This window comes from Microcaecilia unicolor, chromosome 9 (genome assembly GCF_901765095.1).
Source record: "Microcaecilia unicolor chromosome 9, aMicUni1.1, whole genome shotgun sequence".
NCBI classification, from domain to species: Eukaryota; Metazoa; Chordata; class Amphibia; order Gymnophiona; family Siphonopidae; genus Microcaecilia; species Microcaecilia unicolor.
This window is the reverse complement of record NC_044039.1, coordinates 80,655,825-80,675,507: the sequence shown is the minus strand read 5'-3', so window position 1 is coordinate 80,675,507 and position 19,683 is coordinate 80,655,825. Positions and strand designations below refer to the sequence as shown.

Below are 19,683 nucleotides of genomic sequence, written 5' to 3'. Positions count from 1 at the left end.
TTGCCGAACTGCCCCATTACGTCCTCCAGGTTTACCGTGAATTCAGTAAGTTTCTCCGACTCGTCCGCTTGAAATACCATTTCCGACACCGGTATCCAACCCAAATCTTCCTCGGTGAAGACCGAAGCAAAGAATTCATTTAATCTCTCCGCTACGTCTTTGTCTTCCTTGATCGCCCCTTTTACCCCTCGGTCATCCAGCGGCCCAACCGATTCTTTTGCCGGCTTCCTGCTTTTAATATACCGAAAAAATTTTTTACTATGTTTTTTTTGCCTCTACTGCTATCTTCTTTTTTTCATAATCCCTCTTGGCCTTCTTTATCTGCGCCTTGCATTTGCTTTGACACTCCTTATGCTGCTTCTTGTTATTCTCAGACGGTTCCTTCTTCCATTTTCTGAAGGCTTCCTTCACCTCATTTTTTAACCACGCCGGCTGTCTTTTGGACTTCCGTCTTTCTTTTCTAATTCACGGAATATGTTTGGCTTGGGCCTCCAGGATGGTATTTTTGAATAGCATCCACGCCTGTTGTACAGTTTTTACCCTCTCAGTTGCACCTCTAAGTTTTTTCTTAACCGCTCTTCTCATTTTATCATAGCCTCCTTTTTTAAAGTTAAACGCCAACGTTATTTGACTTCCTATGTATAGTTACTTCAAGGTTGATATCAAAACTGATCATATTATGATCACTGTTATCAAGCGGCCCCAGTACCATAACGTTCCCCACCAGATCAAGCGCTCCACTAAGGACCAAGTCTAGAATTTTTCCTTCTCTCGTCGGCTCCTGCACCAGCTGCTCCTCCATAAAGCTGTCCTTGATTTCATCAAGGAATTGTACCTCTCTAGCGTGTCCCAATGTCACATTTGCCCAGTCTATATTTGGGTAATTGAAGTCACCCATTATTATCGCATTGCCCATTTTGTTTGCATCTCTGATTCCTTATCTCATCTCTGCGTCCTCCTGCTCATCCTGGCGAGGCGGACGATAGTACACTCCTATCACCGTCCTTTTCCATTTTCTACATGGAATTTCAACCCACAATGATTCAAAGGTGTGATTTGTGTCCTGCTGAATTTGTAATCTATCTGAGTCAAGGCTCTCATTAATATACAATGCTACCCCTCCACCAGTTCGGTCCACCCTATCACTATGATATACTTTGTACCCCAGTATGACAGTGTCCCACTGGTTATCCTCCTTCCACCAGGTCTCAGTAATGCCTATTATATCTAATTTTTCATTTAGTGCAATATATTCCAACTCACCCATCTTATTTCTTAGACTCCTAGCATTTGCATATAGACATTTCAGAGTATGTTTGTTGTTCCTATTTGCATGATGCTTAGTGCTTGACACTATTGATTTCCCATCTTTTGTCTGATTTTTAGTTGTATTTAAGGGCACATGGCCTACCACGGTCTCTTGTGCAACCTCACTATCCAGAAACCCTACCTTTCCTGTTTGTGAGATATCCTTGCAAGATACCTTATCTCGAACCATGCGCTGTTGTGCGACTATCGGTCTTTCCCCCATATCCAGTTTAAAAGCTGCTCTATCTCTTTTTGAATGCTGATGCCAGCAGCCTGGTCCCACCCTGGTTAAGATGGAGCCCATGGTTTCGGAATAGGCTCCCCCTTCCCCAGAATGTTGCCCAGCTCCTAACAAATCTAAAACTCTCCTACCTGCACTATCGTCTCATCCACGCATTTGGACTCTGGAGCTCTGCCTGCCTCTTGGGCCCTGTGCATGGAACGGGTAGTATTTCAGAAAATGCCACCCTAGAGGATGTGGATTTGAGCTTTCTTCCTAAAAGCCTAAATTTGGCTTCCAGAACCTCTCTCCCACATTTTCTTACGTCATTGGTACCCACATGTACCAAAACAGCCAGCTCCTCCCCAGCACTATGTAAAATCCTATCTAGGTGCCGCGTGACGTCCGCCACCTTCGCACCAGGCAGGCAAGTCACCAGGCGATCTTCCCGTCCACCAGCCACCCAGCTATCTACATTCCTAATGATTGAATCGCCAAGTATGACAGCTGTTCTAACCTTTTCCTCCCGGTCAGCCATTGGAGATTTATCCTCGGTGCGAGAGGACAGTACATCTTCTGGTGGGTAGGTCCTGGGTACAGGAGTACTTCCTACTTCACCTTCTGGGAGACCTCCCTCCTCTAAGGTAGCACAGAGGCTACCTGACTTGAGGTGGGACCTCTCTACAACATCCCTGTAGGTCTCCTCTATGTATTTCTCTATCTCCCTCATCTCTACCAAATCTGCTACTCTAGCCTCGAGAGAACGAACACGCTCTATGAGGTCTAGGAGCTCTTTGCATCGGGCACACACATATGACATCTCACCAACTGGGAGATAATCATACATATTGCACTCAACGCAAAAGACTGGGTAGCACCCCTCTCGCTGCTGGACTGCTGACTTCATCTTAGTGTTTTCAAGTTTCTCAATTTAAGAGTTGCTACAGTATTAAGAATTTCAGTGTGATATAAAGTGATTTTAATTTATATATTGTATGATCCTTGTAGTGATAACTACTAAAATGGTAATGAATGTATATAGTTCTATAAGAGCACTCCTAGCTTATTTATCCTAATTACACTACTTGCTATAAATGTAGTGTTTTGCTAGGGGAGGGTGGGTGGGAAGACTAAACTAGATCCTACACTGCCTGTCAGACTCTATCTGTTACTGCAAGTTAATGGGATTACTTCACTCGGTAGAGAAACACAGCACCTTCAAAGCAACTGCAGCACAAGTAAAGCAATTTCCCAGCACACAGTTTTAAAAGAAACAACCAGCCCCCAAATTAAACCTAGCAAGTATAGAGTAGATAAAAGAGGCTTAGAGAGGACTAGAGAGGAAAGACCCTCAGCAGTGAAGGAACAACGTTTTTTTGTTTTTGTTTTTTTATGTTAGTTTTTGTTGAGATATAGAGGCAAACAGTTATGAGAAAGAAACGTTTTAAACCACAGGCAGCCTTAGCCACCAAACAAACCAGCCCTGAAGCTCCCCCACACGAATCCAAGGCAATTCCAGGAGGTTGATCTGAAGACCTTTTTTCTGAAAGGACCAGGGTCCCTGAGTGTGAAGCCCATCTACATGAGCTCCCCACCTCAGGAGGGATGCATCTGTTGTCAGCACTTTTTGTGGCTGAGGAATTTGGAATGGACGTCCCAAGGTCAAATTCAATCGAATCGTCCACAACTGAAGGGAATTCTGAAAGTCGGTGGACAGTTGGATCACATCCTCTAGATTCCCTGCAGCTTGATACCACTGGGAAGCTAGGGTCCATTGTGCTGATCTCATGTGTAGACGTGCCATGGGAGTTACATGAACTTTGGCGGCCATGTGCTCCAGAAGTCTCAACATCTGCTGAGCCGTGATCTGTTGAGATGTTCGAACTATGGACACCAGGGACAGGAGGCTGTCTGATCTTGCCTTGGGCAGATAGCTCGAGCTGTCCTTGTGTTCAACAGAGCTCCAATGAATTCCAACTTTTGTACTGGAGTGAGATGGGACTTGGAGTAATTGATCACGAAGCCCAGTAGCTCTAGCACCCGAATAGTCATTCGAATAGACTCCAGAGAACCTTCCTCCGAGGTGCTCTTCACCAGCCAATCGTCGAGATAAGGAAACACATGCACTCCCAATCTGCGTAGTGACGCTGTGACTACCGCTAGACACTTTGTAAACACTCTGGGCGCAGACGCCAGGTCAAAGGGCAGTACACGGTACTGAAAGTGTGTTCTCAGCTGGGAGTATCAAGATGTGTGTGTAAGCATCCTTTAAGTCCAGAGAGCATAGCCAATCGTTTTCCTGAATCATGGGAAGAAGGGTGCCCAGGGAAAACATCCAGAACTTTTCTCGGACAAGGAATTTGTTCAGGGCCCTTAGGTCTAGGATGAGACACATCCCCCCTGTCTTTTTCTGCACAAGGGAGTACCTGGAATAGAATCCCAGCCCTTCTTCGCCTGGTGGAATGGGTTCGACCGCTTGGGCCTTTAGAAGGATGGAGATTTCCTCTGCAAATACCTATTTGTGCTTGGAACTGTATGAATGAGCTCCCGGTGGACAATTTGGAGGTTTGGATTCCAGATTGAGGGTGTATCCTAACCAGACTATTTGGAGAACCCACTGGTCGAAGGTTGTAAGAGGCCACCTTTGGTGAAAAAATACTAACCTCCCTCCAACCAGCAAGTCATCCGGTTCGGACACTTTTACTGAGGCTATGCTTAACTGGAGCCAGTCAAAAGCCCACCCCCTGCCTTTGCTGGGGAGCAGTATGGGTCTTAGACGCACACTGTTGACGAGAACGAGCGCGCTGGGGCTGAGCCTGGGCAGGCTGCCGAGAAGCAGGAGTGTACCTACGCCTAGGATAGGAATAGGGAGCACTCCTCTTCCCCCCCAAAATACCTCCTAGATAAGGAGGTTGTAGCAGAAGGCGCCTGGTGGGAGAGAGAATCCATAGCATCATTATGCTTCTTGATCTGATCAACAAGATACAAGATCCTCTACTTTTTCACCCAAAAGGTTGTCCCACCGGCAAGGAACGTCCACCATTCGCTGCTGGACAGAATGATCCAGGTCAGAGATACGCAGCCATGCGAGTTTGCGCATCACTATACCCTGAGCAGCAATCCTGGATGCTACATCAAAAGTGTTGAACGTACCCCTGACCAGGAATTTTCGACACGCCTTCTGCTGCCTGACCACTTGACGAAAGGGCTCGGCCAGCTCCAAAGGGAGTGCATCAACCAAGCTAGACAGTTACTTTATCGAGTCTCGCAAGTCAACGCTCGTGAAGAGCTGGTAAGACTGAATCTTGGCGGCAAGCATAGCGGACTGATACGTCTTCCTCCCAAAAGAATCAAGAGTCCTAGCTTCTCTGCCTGGGGGCACCGAAGCATAGTCTCTAGTACTCCTGGCTCTCTTGAGGGCAGAGTCCACCACTATAGAATTGTGGGGTAACTGAGACCTCATCAATCAGGCATCATGTGTCGAAGGAGAACGATGACTGTGCTTCTTTGCCTTCGCTTGACGCCCATCATCGAGACTCCTCGGTACCGATGAGGACGTGGAATCCTCACATCTCCTTGGGGCCGTATCCGAAGGTCGGTCCTGGGGGGCCTGCATAACAGGAGGCCTCGAGGCAGGTGGAGACCCACTCGACACCTCACGGTCTATCAGCAGCCATTACCTCTGCTCCCGATGTCGATGCTCCTTCCGATGTCGACTCTGCCGCTGCCGACCTCGGTACCGATGTCGAAGGACCGGACCAAACCCCAAAAAGCTTCTCTCATTGGGCTTCTCGAGATGCTTGGGTCTGTTTCTTCATACGAAGACACAGACTACAAGCGGCTGGGCTATGGTCGGAGAACCCAGGCACTGGATACACAGGCAGTGGGTATTGGACCTGAGATGGTCCGGTTTCTGCAATCGAGTACAATGTTTGAAGCCGGCTGGGTGTACTTCGATGACATGGAAGGAAAAATGGCTTCGGCGAATCAAAAGACGCGATTGTGCCCTGTAACAGAAGAAGGGCACAAAAATTAAGGGAATACCGGACCGGGGGGTGATGCCTAAGCCCGCCGCGTCGAAAAACAAAGGAACTTTAAAGGGAACAAATTTTAAAAACCACTACGGGAATTTTTTTTTTTTTAACTGAGAATTGAAATAAAATAAAGAAATAAAACAAAAAGCTAAGACTCTTTCCTGCGCCTGAGAGGATGCAGATAGAACCTACCGCATCTCAACGTGGAGAAAGAAACTGAAGGGGCGCTTACGGCCGGGAAGTTGTCCGCGCATGCGCGGTGCACGCGATTCACGTGCCAGAAGACTCTGGCAATACTTTTTTATTTTTTGCTTGAAAAAAATTGCCATTTCCTGGGCCGACGTCGACCCACATGTGAGAGAGAACAAGCAGTCTGCTTGTCCTCGGAGAAAGGAAATTAGCTAGCAAGACCAAATTGTACACTAAACTATTCTGCAGGAACTTGCCCAAACCTTTTTTTCTAAAAGGGAAACCAGCTACTACTATTGACCTTGACCACATTTTCTGACAACAAATTCATCAGCTTAATTTTATTTATTTATTGGAATTTATTAACCAGCTTTATGAAGAGAGCATTGAGCCTGCCATGAGTGGGAAAGCGCGGGGTACAATGTAACAAACATAAAAATAAAAAATGATCTAAGGTGGTGTACAGCAGGTACAGTTTAATATAAAACTTACAATTTTGTTAACAGCATAACAATAGTAAAATGACCAAATATAAGCATAAACAAAATCAAGAAATAGCAAATTGAACACAGTAATAGGATTAACATGATACAGCATCAGAAATATACACATTTAACAGCACTGTAGAACAATTACTTAACAGAGATAATGATAAAATGTCAGTACAATACAAATGATACCATATAAGATAGTATGGAAAAAAACATTCAAATAACATAAATATGATACTAATGCTGTTCATACAATACAATGAAATATTTTACTATGTAGCTGAGGGGGCAAGTGCGGTTATGGCTTATGGTTATTCAAAAGCTTTCTATACCACTACATAGTAACATAGTAGATGACGGCAGAAAAAGACCTGCATGGTCCATCCAGTCTGCCCAAGACAAACTCATATGTGTATACCTTACCTTGATTTGTACCTGTCCTTTTCAGGGCACAGACCGTATAAGTCTGCCCAGCGTATTTCCCGCCTCCCAACCACCAGTCCCGCCTCCCATCATCGGCTCTGGTACAGACCGTATAAGTCTGCCCTCCCCTATCCTAGCCTCCCAACCACCAACCCTCTTCCCCCCCACCTGCTCCGCTACCCAATTTCAGCTAAGCTTCAATTTCTAGCTACCTGACTAGAGTTACCCTGCAGCCATTTAGAGGGTCTATCCCCAGCACAGCTCAGGCCCGCCTGCACATGCCGCTTGTGCTCTATACTAGCACCCTCCTCCCACTGACTGGGTCACAACTGTCTCTGGGCGAGTCACCCACTCTCAAATTATCCCTAGTGACTTCTAGGTTTCTGGAGCCACACTCCCAGTGGTCCCAACAGTTCCCAGAAAGCACTCACAGACCTAACACACAAACCACCAGGATTCTTTGTCAGTCCAGACAAGAAGGGCGAAGAAACGATTATGTTTATTCTCATAAAAATATTGAACAGTGGACAGAAAAAGTGCAATCAGCAAACAGTAACAAGTAACTGAAAATGGATCAATTATAACACTAACTACACATTTGTTTACTTTCTAGAAAGTACCTGGGGAGATCAGGACATATAGCTGCTCAACAGTTATCAAATATAACTGTTTTACAGGACTTCAGCAAAGAGCTTTCTCTCTCTTCTCCAGTCTGAAACTGAAGCAACAGCCAGCATCTGTTTGGCCTGGAGTTTGAAATTACCTATCAGCCCAGAACAGTCAAGTTTCAAATGAAAACTGGTTACATCACTACAGGCATTTCCTTTATCTGTGTGCTAACTAAGAAAGAGAGGTCAGTCCTCTGTAACATCTTTAAGCAAAAACATGCACCACCTGCTGGCCAAATAGAAGAAATACACTTCAGACATAATTAAAACAGGAAAATATCCAATACATTTTACAGGCTTAAAACACATTGTTTCTTCATAATCTCTTTTGGTAAAATGTACGACAAAACGAAAGAAAGAGAAAGAAAGAAAGAAAGAAAGAAAGAAAGAAAGAGAGAACCCATTTCTTGGACAGAAAAGATACAAACCTCACAATCAACCAAAAGACATCTAGAAATTGGGTTTAGAACCCTATCACACAGAATCACACAATATAGGTCAACAATATGTACCAAGAGAGTCAACGCATAGAAAGTTACATTCATTCTACACTGATCTCAGAACAGCCTGGCAGCTCACAGATGAAGTGGGTCATATACCATAAGCTAGAGCGTATAGATGAATTTTCCAAACACCATTATAATACAGTGAAAAAAAATATTAGCAATATCAGCAACAGGAAAAAAAAATACATGTTAACATTAAAGGAAATTAAAGTTACATTCTTCCTTTGACTCTAATTAAGGTCATGAATCCAAGAAGGATAGAAAAAAAAAAGGAGAAATGAAATAGGACATACTCCCAGAACAATCCTTCAGCCTCTATCCATACTGTGATTTCTAATCTCCAGGCATTTTAACATAAACTCTCAATTCCTCCTTGGCAATTAATAAAGTCCAATAGTCTCTTATGGTTAAAAAAAAAAGTCTTGGCCTCAAATACTAAAGTACAAATACAAGGGAGTTTCAAAACAAATATAAGTACATAAGTACATAAGCACTGCCACGCTGGGAAAAGACCAAAGGTCCATCAAGCCCAGCACTCTGTCTCCGACAGCGGCCAATCCAGGCCCCAAGAACCTGGCAAAAACCCAGAATTTAATAACGATCAATGGACTTTTCCTTCAGGAATCTGTCCAGACCCCCTTTAAACTCAGCAAGGCCAGCTGCCGTCACTACCTTCTCCGGCAATGAGTTCCAGAGTCTAACCACAAGCTGAGTAAAGAAAAACTTTCTCCAATTTGTTTTAAACCTACCACATTCTAATTTCATCTTGTGTCCCCTAGTTCTATTATTGTTAGAAAGCGTAAACAAACGCTTCACATCTGTCCGCTCTACCCCACTCATATTTTGTAGACCTCTATCATATCACCCCTCAGCCACCTTTCTCCAGGCTAAAGAGTCCTAGCCGTCTTAACCTCTCCTCATAAGGTAGTCGTCCCATCCCTTTTATCATTTTCGTCGCCCTTCTCTGTACCTTCTCCAATCCCTTTATATCTTTTTTGAGATATGGTGCCTAAGGCCAAAAACCTTACTCTTAAAGGTCAAGAAGGCTTGGTGCCTCAATTGTTTATCTCTGGACAAATCAGGATAAACATGAATTTGAGAGCTCATAAACATCTCATTCAAGTAGCAGAAATATAAGCATAGAATATTATTGCAATATGGCTCTGCGGTGAATGTTATCACCATTGTTGTTCTCTGTCTTATTAGTAATGATTCTAAAAATTCTGTCAGATTTAATCCATAGACTGCTCCCCTCGAACAACCTCAGTGCCTCTCCTTGTGGGGGAAATATAAGACTAAATTCTATAAATGTAACTTAGTAACGTGGAGGGGCATTTTCGAAAGGTTGTTCAAGTATGAATTAGGGCGTCCTTGCGAAGTCAGCTAAAATGAGGTAGGTATAATCGAAAAATAGTATGGAAGTCCTTAGACATTCCATTATTGCAGTGCGAAACGCCCAAATCAGGGACGCCCATCTTCCAGATCCGCGAAAGGACGTCCCTAATACATTCACTGTACTTGCCAATTTGTCATATCAACGTCCTTCGCTGGTTCTACGAGAAAGACGTCATTACCATACTTTGGACTTCTCTGATGCACCTAGTTGTTCCGCAAGTACAGTGCATGTAGTTGCGGACATCCAGGTATGGAAAATATAAGGAACATTCATAAGTGTAAAGTACGGTAACAAGGACGTGTTTCGCGCAGAACTGCTGAAGGACGTCCATCTTACTAGGCCCACTGAAGGACGTCCTTCGGCAGTTCTGTGAGAAACACGTCCTTGTTACTGTACTTTACACTTATGAATGTTCCTGGTATTTCCTGTACCTGGATGTCTGCAACTGCTTGCACTGTACTTGCGGAACATGCAGCTATGGGAATATAAGGAACATACATATTTTATTGTGTATATATGAAGAGGTTTGCACACTGATAATGATCTATATAAGGAAGGTTCCGCATGTATGAACACGTACTCATCCAATAAGGCCCCGCACGCGTGACTACGGTCCATGCACATCATGGTCGTCCACGTGCCGACCCATCATATGTGGGGCAGGACGTCCACGTGCTGACTCGTCCATATATGGAACTGTGCACGGAAGGACGTCCATCATGCATGGGCGTCCATATAAGGTGATGCACGCTTTCCAACGCTTATTCCCTGCAAAACATGTCTTTACGGCGAGAGCCCAATTTCAGCGATGCTGAAAGCTTCTACCTGGTGTACAATTGCCTCAAACACCGGTGAATTCTTTTTATGTACCACCACCACCTGCCCCCCAGGACTGTCTCCATCCAAGCCTGGTGTCAAATAAGGGACAGGTTGGAAAGGTGTTTGCTTCCCCCCCCCCCCCCCCCAGGCTATCAGGTCCCCCTCCTGTAGCTACACATATAAGAGCTCCCTCAGCAATGTAAGCACTAACTGTAGTCTGTATTGAAGGGTAATCAATGATATGTGCACATGCACATTCATTAATAGAATCTATGTACTAGAAAGAAAACCATTCCCACATCCCTACAATACTGCACACAAACGGTACTCTCTGTCCTCATGTTCACCTCAATGACATCACCTGTACCAATGTAATGCCCCCCCCCCAATCAGTGCACATAGGCGGTCGGTGGCCCAACTGTTTGGGGAGGCTAAAAGGGGGCGGGGTTAGGGGTGGGGCTTAAATCCATAATTGTCTGATAACACACAGAAAAAAATAAATAAATAAAAATAAAAGTCACAATTAATACCTTTTGTTAAATTTAGATATTAGATATGTATCATATGTCAAAGAATAAAGTGGTTGCTCAAAGCATATTCTAAGCACAATCGCTCAACTGCAAAACACTATGCACAACTTTGTGCAAAAACACACTCAGAACCTTACTGTACCATAAATATTACACTGGGCAGAACCTAATACACCAATATGCCACCCATACAGAAAATGCAGACCGTCAACAATATGAAACAAGGGATCATAATATCACAATTCTCATGTAGAGCCACAAAACACCCTAATTCATGTTTAATGTGGGATAAAATGCCATAAATAAGTAAATAAATATAAACTTTTAATGTTGAGCACCTGATTCTCAAAGTGGACATATTCCAAACACTATAATGACAATAAAATGATCTTTTCTACCTTTGTTGTCTGGTTGTCCGAATCTGCTGCTATCTGTTCTCAGTGCAGGTCAGGAAGTCATCCTCGTTAAATATCTCCCTGGCAATCCAGCCAACCCCCCCCCTCCCCCTGCTCTCCTAGCAGTAAGGTAAACAAACCATAAACCAATTTCTACAATTGGTTACACAAGGCTAGAGGGCTTTCACTGCAGCTCCTGCTGTGAGGATGAAGGTAAATCAACAATTTAAACCTCTCAGAGCACAGCAGGGGAGGCTTAGCCTGTCCAAGCCTCTTATACCGGGCGCCTATGGTTGTGCATCTCTCCTATTTGATTTCCGAATGAATTTGTGTGCTGAAGGCAAGAAGGGCCATCCCCTGACTCCTGGTGTACAAACTTATAACTTGCAGAAGATGTGGCATTTGGAGGGACCTCGAGGGAGGGTCAGCCGAATAAAGCGGGAGAGCCCTGACATGATCAGGGCAGTGCGACGGCGCCTCAGGGCTCGACGTAAGTATTATAAACAGAGCACAGGCACCTGTACTCATTTGTAAATGTATTTATTTAATAATGCAAATGTTGTGTACAATATCAGTTTCCATGTGGCTAATAGGCAACTAGTAAGTCATAACACCTCTGTCCCAGATCAAGGCCTGAGGTTGCAGCTACCCTCCTGTGAGTGTGGCTGCAACTTCCAACTAACCCCTTCCTGGGGTGAATACTGTTTCATGGTATTTCTGCCTGAGGTCCTACTCATAGTGGATATCATTGCCTCATATTAAAGTTATGTGCTTCCCCCCCCAAAAAAAAAACAACCAAAAACAAAACTGGTCAGCCAACCATAGTCACAAATCATAATGCAAACATGCTGCTGACCAATGAGTGCGGTCTGCCAACATATCCTGTGTACTCTGTGTCAGACCAGCTTCCAGGGTTCCTTGTCATGTCATCTCATGCATCTCACACCCCATGGGTATAGCCCAGGGCTCACCACACCTTTCTCCATTCCCCTCCTCAGGCCAACCAGCTCCTGCACTATGTAAGCCATGTTGGATGTGCTGATCTGAAAGACAATCCTTTTACATACATAGGGCGGCAGCAGCAGGAGGTGGAGGAGGAGGAGGCCACAGCACTAGTGGCACAGGAGGAGGAGGCGGAAGGAGGAGGAGGTGGAGGCAGAGGCGGACCAATGGGCAGATATGCCTCCTCTAGAGGGGGAGGAGGAGGAACACCCACCAACACCACCAGCCCCACCAACTATAGACAACAGTGCCGCAGTACTGCAACTCCTGCAGCAACTGGTTGCTGTGTTGCTGCAGGAGGTGGCAGCAGCAGCAGCACTGTGGCACTCTGTCGAGGACTGCCAACAGACTCATAGCCAGCTCATGCTGCTGGTGATAGAGCTGCTGTGACGGCAATTAGAGGGATAGGAGAGGGGAGAATGATTTTTTTTTTTTTGAGGGGGGGGGGACTTGTATATAGTTTGCTTTTGTATATAGTTTAAATACAATTTTACACATTTGGCACTGACCAGGGTCTGTGTGTGTACTTTGTGCACTACATATGTGGTATTATCAAATGCTGGGGTTGATGTGAGAGGAGTCAGCAATCTGGGTTGCATGACAGGTGAACTGTGACAGAGAAACTTTGGTACATATGTGTGATAAGTGTGGCCATACAGAAGGCCACCTGTTCCTTCCAAACTGCATGGCTGTATGGTAAAGGGGGGGGGGGGGGTGCTGGGGGGCATTTCTGTTGAGGAACAGAAATGCTCATCCAGCCTCTCCCTCCCTTACCAAAGAGCTCCTCAGCACAGAGTTGTGTAAATAATAGGTATGTTCTCTAGCACTAGGGATCTGTCAAGTAGAAACTTGCAGATAAAGCGAAGTTACTTACCTGTATCAGGTATTCTCCGAGGACAGCAGGCTGATTGTTCTCACATATGGATGATGTCCACGGCAGCCCCAGGTCCGGAAAATCTTCCTAGCAACAAAGGTTGCTAAAGCCTTCGAGCGCGCGGGTGCGCAGCCATCTTCCCACCCGTCTTGCAAGAGTCCCGCTTCAGTCAACTTATGAAGCAAAACCAAAGAAAGGAACAACTCCAAAGGGGAGGCGGGCGGGTTGGTGAGAACAATCAGCCTAATGTCCTCGGAGAATACCTGCTACAGGTAAGTAACTTCGCTTTCTCAGAGGACAAGCAGGCTGCTTGTTCTCATATATGGGTATTCCTAGCCCCCAGGCTCACTCAAAACAACAAACAGGGTCAATTAGACATCGCAACGGCAAGGCCATAACAAAAATTGACCCACGAAGAAACATCTGAGAGTGCAGCCTGGAGCAGAATAAAAATGGGCCTAGGGGGGTGGAGTTGGATTCTAAACCCCGAACAGATTCTGCAGCACCGACTGCCCAAACCGACTGTCGCGTCGGGTATCCTGCTAAAGGCAGTAATGAGTTGTGAATGTGTGGACTGATGACCACGTCGCAGCCTTGCAAATCTGTTCAATAGTGGCTGACTTCAAGTGAGACACCGACGCTGCCCTGGCTCGAACACAATGAGCCGTGACATGACCCTCAAGAGTCAGCCCAGCTTGGGCATAAGTGAAGGAAATGCAATCTGCTAGCCAATTGGAAATGGTGTGTTTCCTGACAGCCACTCCCCTTCTGTTGGGGTTGAAAGAAACAAACATTTGGGCGGACTGTCTGAAGGGGCTTGTCCGCTCCACATAGAAGGCCAATGCTCTCTTGCAGTTCATTGTATGCAACTGACATTCAGCAGGGCGGGTATGAGGACGGAGAAAGAATGTTGGCAAGACAGTTGACTGGTTCAGATGGAACTCCAACACCACCTTCAGCAAGAACTTAGGGTGACTGCGGAGGACTACTCTGTTATGATGAAATTTAGTATAGGGCGCATGGGCTACCAAGGCTTGAAGCTCACTGACTCTACGAGCTGAAGTAACAGCCACCAAGAAAATTACCTTCCAGGTCAAATACTTCAGATGGCAGGAATCCAGTGGCTCAAAAGGAGCTTTCATCAGCTGGGTGAGGACGACATTGAGATCCCATGACACCATAGGAGGTTTGACAGGGGGCTTTGACAAAAGCAAACCTCTCATGAAGCGAACAACTAAAGGCTGTCCAGAGATGGGCTTACCCTCCATACGATAATGATAAGCACTAATAGCACTAAGATGAACTCTTATGGAGTTGGTCTTAAGACCAGACTCTGACAAGTGCAGAAGGTATTGAAGCAGGGTCTGTGTAGAACAAGAGCGAGGATTTAGGGCCTTACTGTCACACCAGACGGCAAACCTCCTCCATTTAAAAGAGAAACACGTCTTCGTGGAATCTTTCCTGGAAGCAAGCAAGACTCGGGAGACACCCTCAGAAAGACCCAAGGAGGCGAAATCTACGCCTTCAACATCCAGGCCGTGAGAGCCAGAGACTGGAGGTTGGGATGCAGAAGCGCCCCCTCATTCTGAGTGATGAGGGTTGGAAAACATTCCAATCTCCACGGTTCTTCGGAGGATAACTCCAGAAGAAGAGGGAACCAAATCTGACGCAGCCAAAAGGGAGCAATCAGAATCATGGTTCCGCGGTCTTGCCTCTGTTTCAGCAAAGTCTTCCCTACTAGAGGTATGGGAGGATATGCATACAGAAGGCCTGACCCCCAATGTAGGAGAAAGGCATCTGAGGCTAGCCTGTCGTAGGCCTGAAGTCTGGGATAGAACTGAGGGACCTTGTGATTGATCTGAGTGGCAAAATGATCCACAGAGGGGGTACCCCACGCTCGGAAGATCTTGCGGACAACTGCCCTGTTGAGAGACCACTCGTGAGGTTGCATTATCCTGCTGAACCTGTCGGCCAGACTGTTTTTTATGCCTGCCAGACATGTGGCCTGGAGAAACATGCCGTGACAGCGGGCCCAAAGCCACATCTGAACGGCTTCCTGACACAGGGGGTGAGAACCGGTGCCCCGCTGCTTGTTGACATAGTACATGGCAACCTGGTTGTCTGTCTGAATTTGGATAATTTGATTGGACAGCCGATCTCTGAAAGCCTTTAGAGCGTTCCAGATCGCTCGCAACTCCAGGAGATTGATCTGAAGACCTGATTCCTGAAGGGACCAAGCTCCCTGAGTGTGGAGCCCATCTAAATGAGCTCCCCACCCTAGGAGAGATGCATCCGTAGTCAGCACTTTTTGAGGCTGAGGAATCTGGAAGGGACATCCCAAGGTCAAATTGGAGCGAATTGTCCACCATCGCAGGGAATTGTGAAAAGCGGTGGACAACTGGACTGCATCCTCCAGATCCCTTGCAGCTTGATACCACTGGGAAGCCAAGGTCCATTGAGCTGATCTCATGTGAAGATGGGCCATGGGAGTCACATGAACTGTGGAGGCCATATGGACCAGAAGTCTCAACATCTGCCGAACTGCGATCTGCTGAGACGCTCTGGCCAAGGAAACCAGGGACAGAAGGTTGTCCGCCCTCACCTCGGGAAGATAGGCCCGAGCTGCCTGAGAGTCCAGCAGAGCTCCTATGAATTCTAGTTGTTGAACTGGATGGAGATGGGACTTTGGATAATTTATAACAAACCCGAGTAGCTCCAGGAGTTTGAGAGTAATCTGCATGGACTGTAGAGCTCCTGCCTCCAAGGTGTTCTTCACCAGCCAATCGTCAAGATAAGGAAACACATGCACTCCCAGCCTGCATAGCGACGCTGCAATGACCGCCAGGCATTTGGTGAACACCCTGGGCGCAGAGGTGAGCCAAAAGGGCAGCACACAATACTGAAAGTGCTGTGTTCCCAGACGGAATCGAAGATACTGCCTGTGAGCTGGCAGTATCGGGATGTGTGTATAAGCATCCTTCAAGTCCAGGGAGCATAGCCAGTCATTTTTCTGAATCATGGGAAGAAGGGTGCCCAGGGAAAGCATCCTGAACTTTTCTCGAATCAGATATTTGTTCAGGGCCCTTAGGTTTAGGATGGGACGCATCCCCCCTGTTTTCTTTTGCACAAGGAAGTACCTGGAATAGAATCCCAGCCCTTCTTGCCCCGGTGGCAAGGGCTCAATCACAGTGGCACTGAGAATAGCGGAGTGTTCCTCTGCAAGTACCTGCCTGTGCTGGAAGCTGCAGGACTGAGCTCCCGGTGGGCAATTTCAAGGTTTGGAGATCAAATTGAGGGAGTATCCCCGCCGGACTATTTGAAGAACCCACCAGTCGGAGGTTACAAGAGGCCACCTTTGGTGAAAAAATTTTAAACTCCCCCCGACCGGTAGATTGTCCGGCACGGACCTGGAGCCAGTCAAAAGCCCATCCCTTGCTTTTGCTGGGGAGCTGCAGGGGCCTGTCGAGGCACACGCTGTTGATGTGAATGAGCACGCTGGGGTTGAGCCTGAGCAGGCTGGCAGGAAGGTGGATTGTACCTACACTTATTGTAAGCATAGGGAGCATTCCTCCTTCCCCCGTAAAAAACGTCTACCTGAGGAGGTAGATGCTGAAGGTGCCCGGTGGGAGAGTTTGTCGAATGCGGTTTCCGCTGGTGGAGCTGCTCTACTACCTGTTCGACTTTCTCGGCGAAAATATTATCCCCCTGGCAAGGAACATCCGCAAGCCGCTGCTGGACCCAATTGTCTAGGTCAGAGGCACGCAGCGCAGCTATGAGAGTCTGTGCATCACTATACCCTGAGCGAAAAGCTGGCTAAGTTGAAGGCTCTTCTTTCTGGGGCAACAGGACCGCCGTAAACAGCCACTCTTGACCATGGAAAAAAGAAGACTGAAGCGGGACTCTCGCGCGATGGGTGGGAAGATGGCCGCGCATGCAAGGTGTGCGCACCCATGCGCTCGAAGGCTTTAGCAACCTTTGTTGCTAGGAAGATTTTCCAGACCTGGGGCTGCCGTGGACGTCATCCATATGTGAGAACAAGCAGCCTGCTTGTCCTTGGAGAATACTATTTACCCATAAAACGTCTTTGGACATTTCCCTCTGCATATATTTTCTCTTTATGAGATAATTTAAGGTATTTTGTACTTACAGGTACTCGTGGTTTGTGCACTTTCATTCTTTGCAAAAGTATATTTTCTTGTGCTTTTGGGGTAAAAACAAAATTTTTAAGAAATTCATGGTAGGAGAACATGCCATTGTTCTTAACGTCATATTTTACTATTAATAGGTCAAGTTCTTCTTTGCTGATATCACAGCACAACTTTTCCATCACAGCTGCAAAAGACAAAAATGTCAATGAATATATAACCTAGACAACAACCAATATTTTTGTATGTTTAAACATTTTGGGGTATATTCAGTAAAGGGCATTTAAACTTAGGTGCAAAGATACAGGGCGCTAAGTGTGAATTTCATAACAGCAGTTCTGCATTTTCACGCATAACTTTAAGCACAAGCACTTAACACCAGACAAAGGCTGGCAATGAGGCATGTACATGCAAGTATTCTATAAAACCGCACCTAAATGCTGGGCCCACCCCTGACTCGCCCATGCCCCTCTCTTGGCCACATCCCCTTTGGAGTTGCATGCTATAGAAATCAGGTGCGCTGTTTATAGAAAAGTTACACACATAGCTACCAATTAGTGGCAATTATCGTTTGTTAAAGACAATTATTGATAGTTATCACCAATTAAGCCAATTTTATGTGCATAAATGACCTTATTCTACAATCGAATGCCCAATCACATTTCTTTCTTTGGGCACCATTCACAGAATGAGGTGGTTTATTTTCAAAATATTACAACAGGATTTTTCCTCAACAAGTTGGCATACAATAATGAAAGTAAACAGCATTCTTCTACAGCACATCTTCCACATTACAGACATTTGCCAAATATTGCTCTTACTTCATTTGATAACTCTTACCATCTCACTTGTCTTTATGTGTAATTTCTACCTCATGCATATGCACACTTCCAATCCTCCTCACATTACCTCTACCCCTCCTAATTTACTTTTTGCCTTCTCATGAGGGCAATCTCTCCAAATGGATTATTTTTGACAGTAATGAACCTCACTCCTAAGCCAGGGTATGTGGAGAATGATCTCACTCTCAGATTTGCTGATAACGCTCACCATACTGCTTGCATTGTATCAAGGAGAGTTTCTTTTTGGCATTCATAATATGTAACATGTACAGGCAATTTATCCAAGTGTGTTTGGAAGTTCTTTTGATCAAGCCTGTGACATCCAAAGTGATGGGAAATATTTCTGTATCTTTCTGCCACATTTTCTTGGTTCTTGGACTGCATTTCTTGGTACTTGAAGATCTTCTCTCTTTCCATGAGATTCACTGAGTACTCGTTTGGAATTGATATGTTTATAATCAATGCGGTTCTGGTGTTTTTCTCTTTTACCACTTGGTTCTCGGACTGCATTTTTTGATACTTGATCTTCCCTCTCTCACTAATATTGTAGTGCTTACAGACTTTACAATGAATGAGACGTTCCACCTTGTTGTTCTTTCTGTATAAAAGACACCTGGTACCCCTCTCAATTTACTTTTTGTCTTCTCATCTGTGTAGATTACAATATGATTTTTCTGTCTAAGAAAAATTGTGAGACATTTTTAATAGAACTCATTTTTAGGGGCAATCAGGAAGGAAAAGACCAGCCATAGTGAAAAGACTGAATACATTCTTTGCTTCAGTCTTTATGGAAGAATGAATACATTCTTTGCTTCAGTCTTTATGGAAAAAGATATAAGAAATCTAACAGTACCAGAAATGGTTTTCAAGGGTGACGATGCAGAGGAACTGAAAAAAAAATTGCAGTGAACCTGGAAGATGTACTGAGCCAAATCAACAAATTAAAGAGTAGTAAATCACCTGAACTGGATGGCCTGCACCCTGGGGTATTGAAGGAACTCAAACATGAAACTGCTGATCTGCAGTTAGTGATCTGTAATCTATCATTAAATTCATCCATAGTACCTGAAGATTGTAGGGTGGCCAATGTAAAGCCAATTTTGTTTTTTTAATTTTATTTATAACCATTTAAATTTTTACAAGCGATAAAACAACTTGCCAGAAATACAGAGAAGGTAATATATAGGAATTATTTCAATCAGGTAATTCTATTCTCTTCCTTAGACCACTAAATAGGGAGAGTGAAACAAGACAAGGAGATCAATTAAACAGTAAACAGAAAAAAAAATGTGGTATTAACCTGTTTAACCCCAGATATTACTCATCTAATTCATTATTCCACATTGATCATCTGATTGGCTTCTTCAAGCCCAATACGGTGTATAGTCAATTCATTTCATCGAAAACATACTTATTATCCAATATTAGTTAGAAATAATACATCTGATTACATTCTTTCTCTTTTAAAAACCAGAAGTTATTTAACAATACATATACTTAAGTCTCTAACTCAGATCCCACTGATTAAAGTAATCCCAGTTTTCACAGGCTTCACTCCTTTTAAAGTAATAATTGAGGAAATATTTCTGAGGAAAACTTTAGGAGTCATACCCGGAACTCTGGGAAAAACAATAATCTCGATATTAATCATCTATAATAATATTCATTTTATTTTTCAAAGTTTCTGGTGTATTATCATTTTCAAGATCATAACCACTTCTTGCTCGTGTAGAACTTCATTTGTTATATCAATTTTTCACTCTCAAAGGGTTCAGTTAAATTGTCCATGTAACTCTCTAATAAGATTATATCTAAAACAAAATTATTTACTGCCACCATTA

General features: G+C 44.8%; 1 protein-coding gene across 1 annotated transcript in view; it reads right to left on the bottom strand.

Moving 5' to 3' along the window:
- The window catches only part of EFCAB6 (EF-hand calcium binding domain 6), a 1,149,121-nt gene that overhangs the window by 25,472 nt on the left and 1,103,966 nt on the right, over positions 1–19,683 (bottom strand). Inside the window, exon 29 of the mRNA XM_030215418.1 lies at positions 17,003–17,187. Coding sequence (XP_030071278.1) covers positions 17,003–17,187 — 185 coding nt within the window. The remainder of the gene's footprint in view (positions 1–17,002; positions 17,188–19,683) is intronic.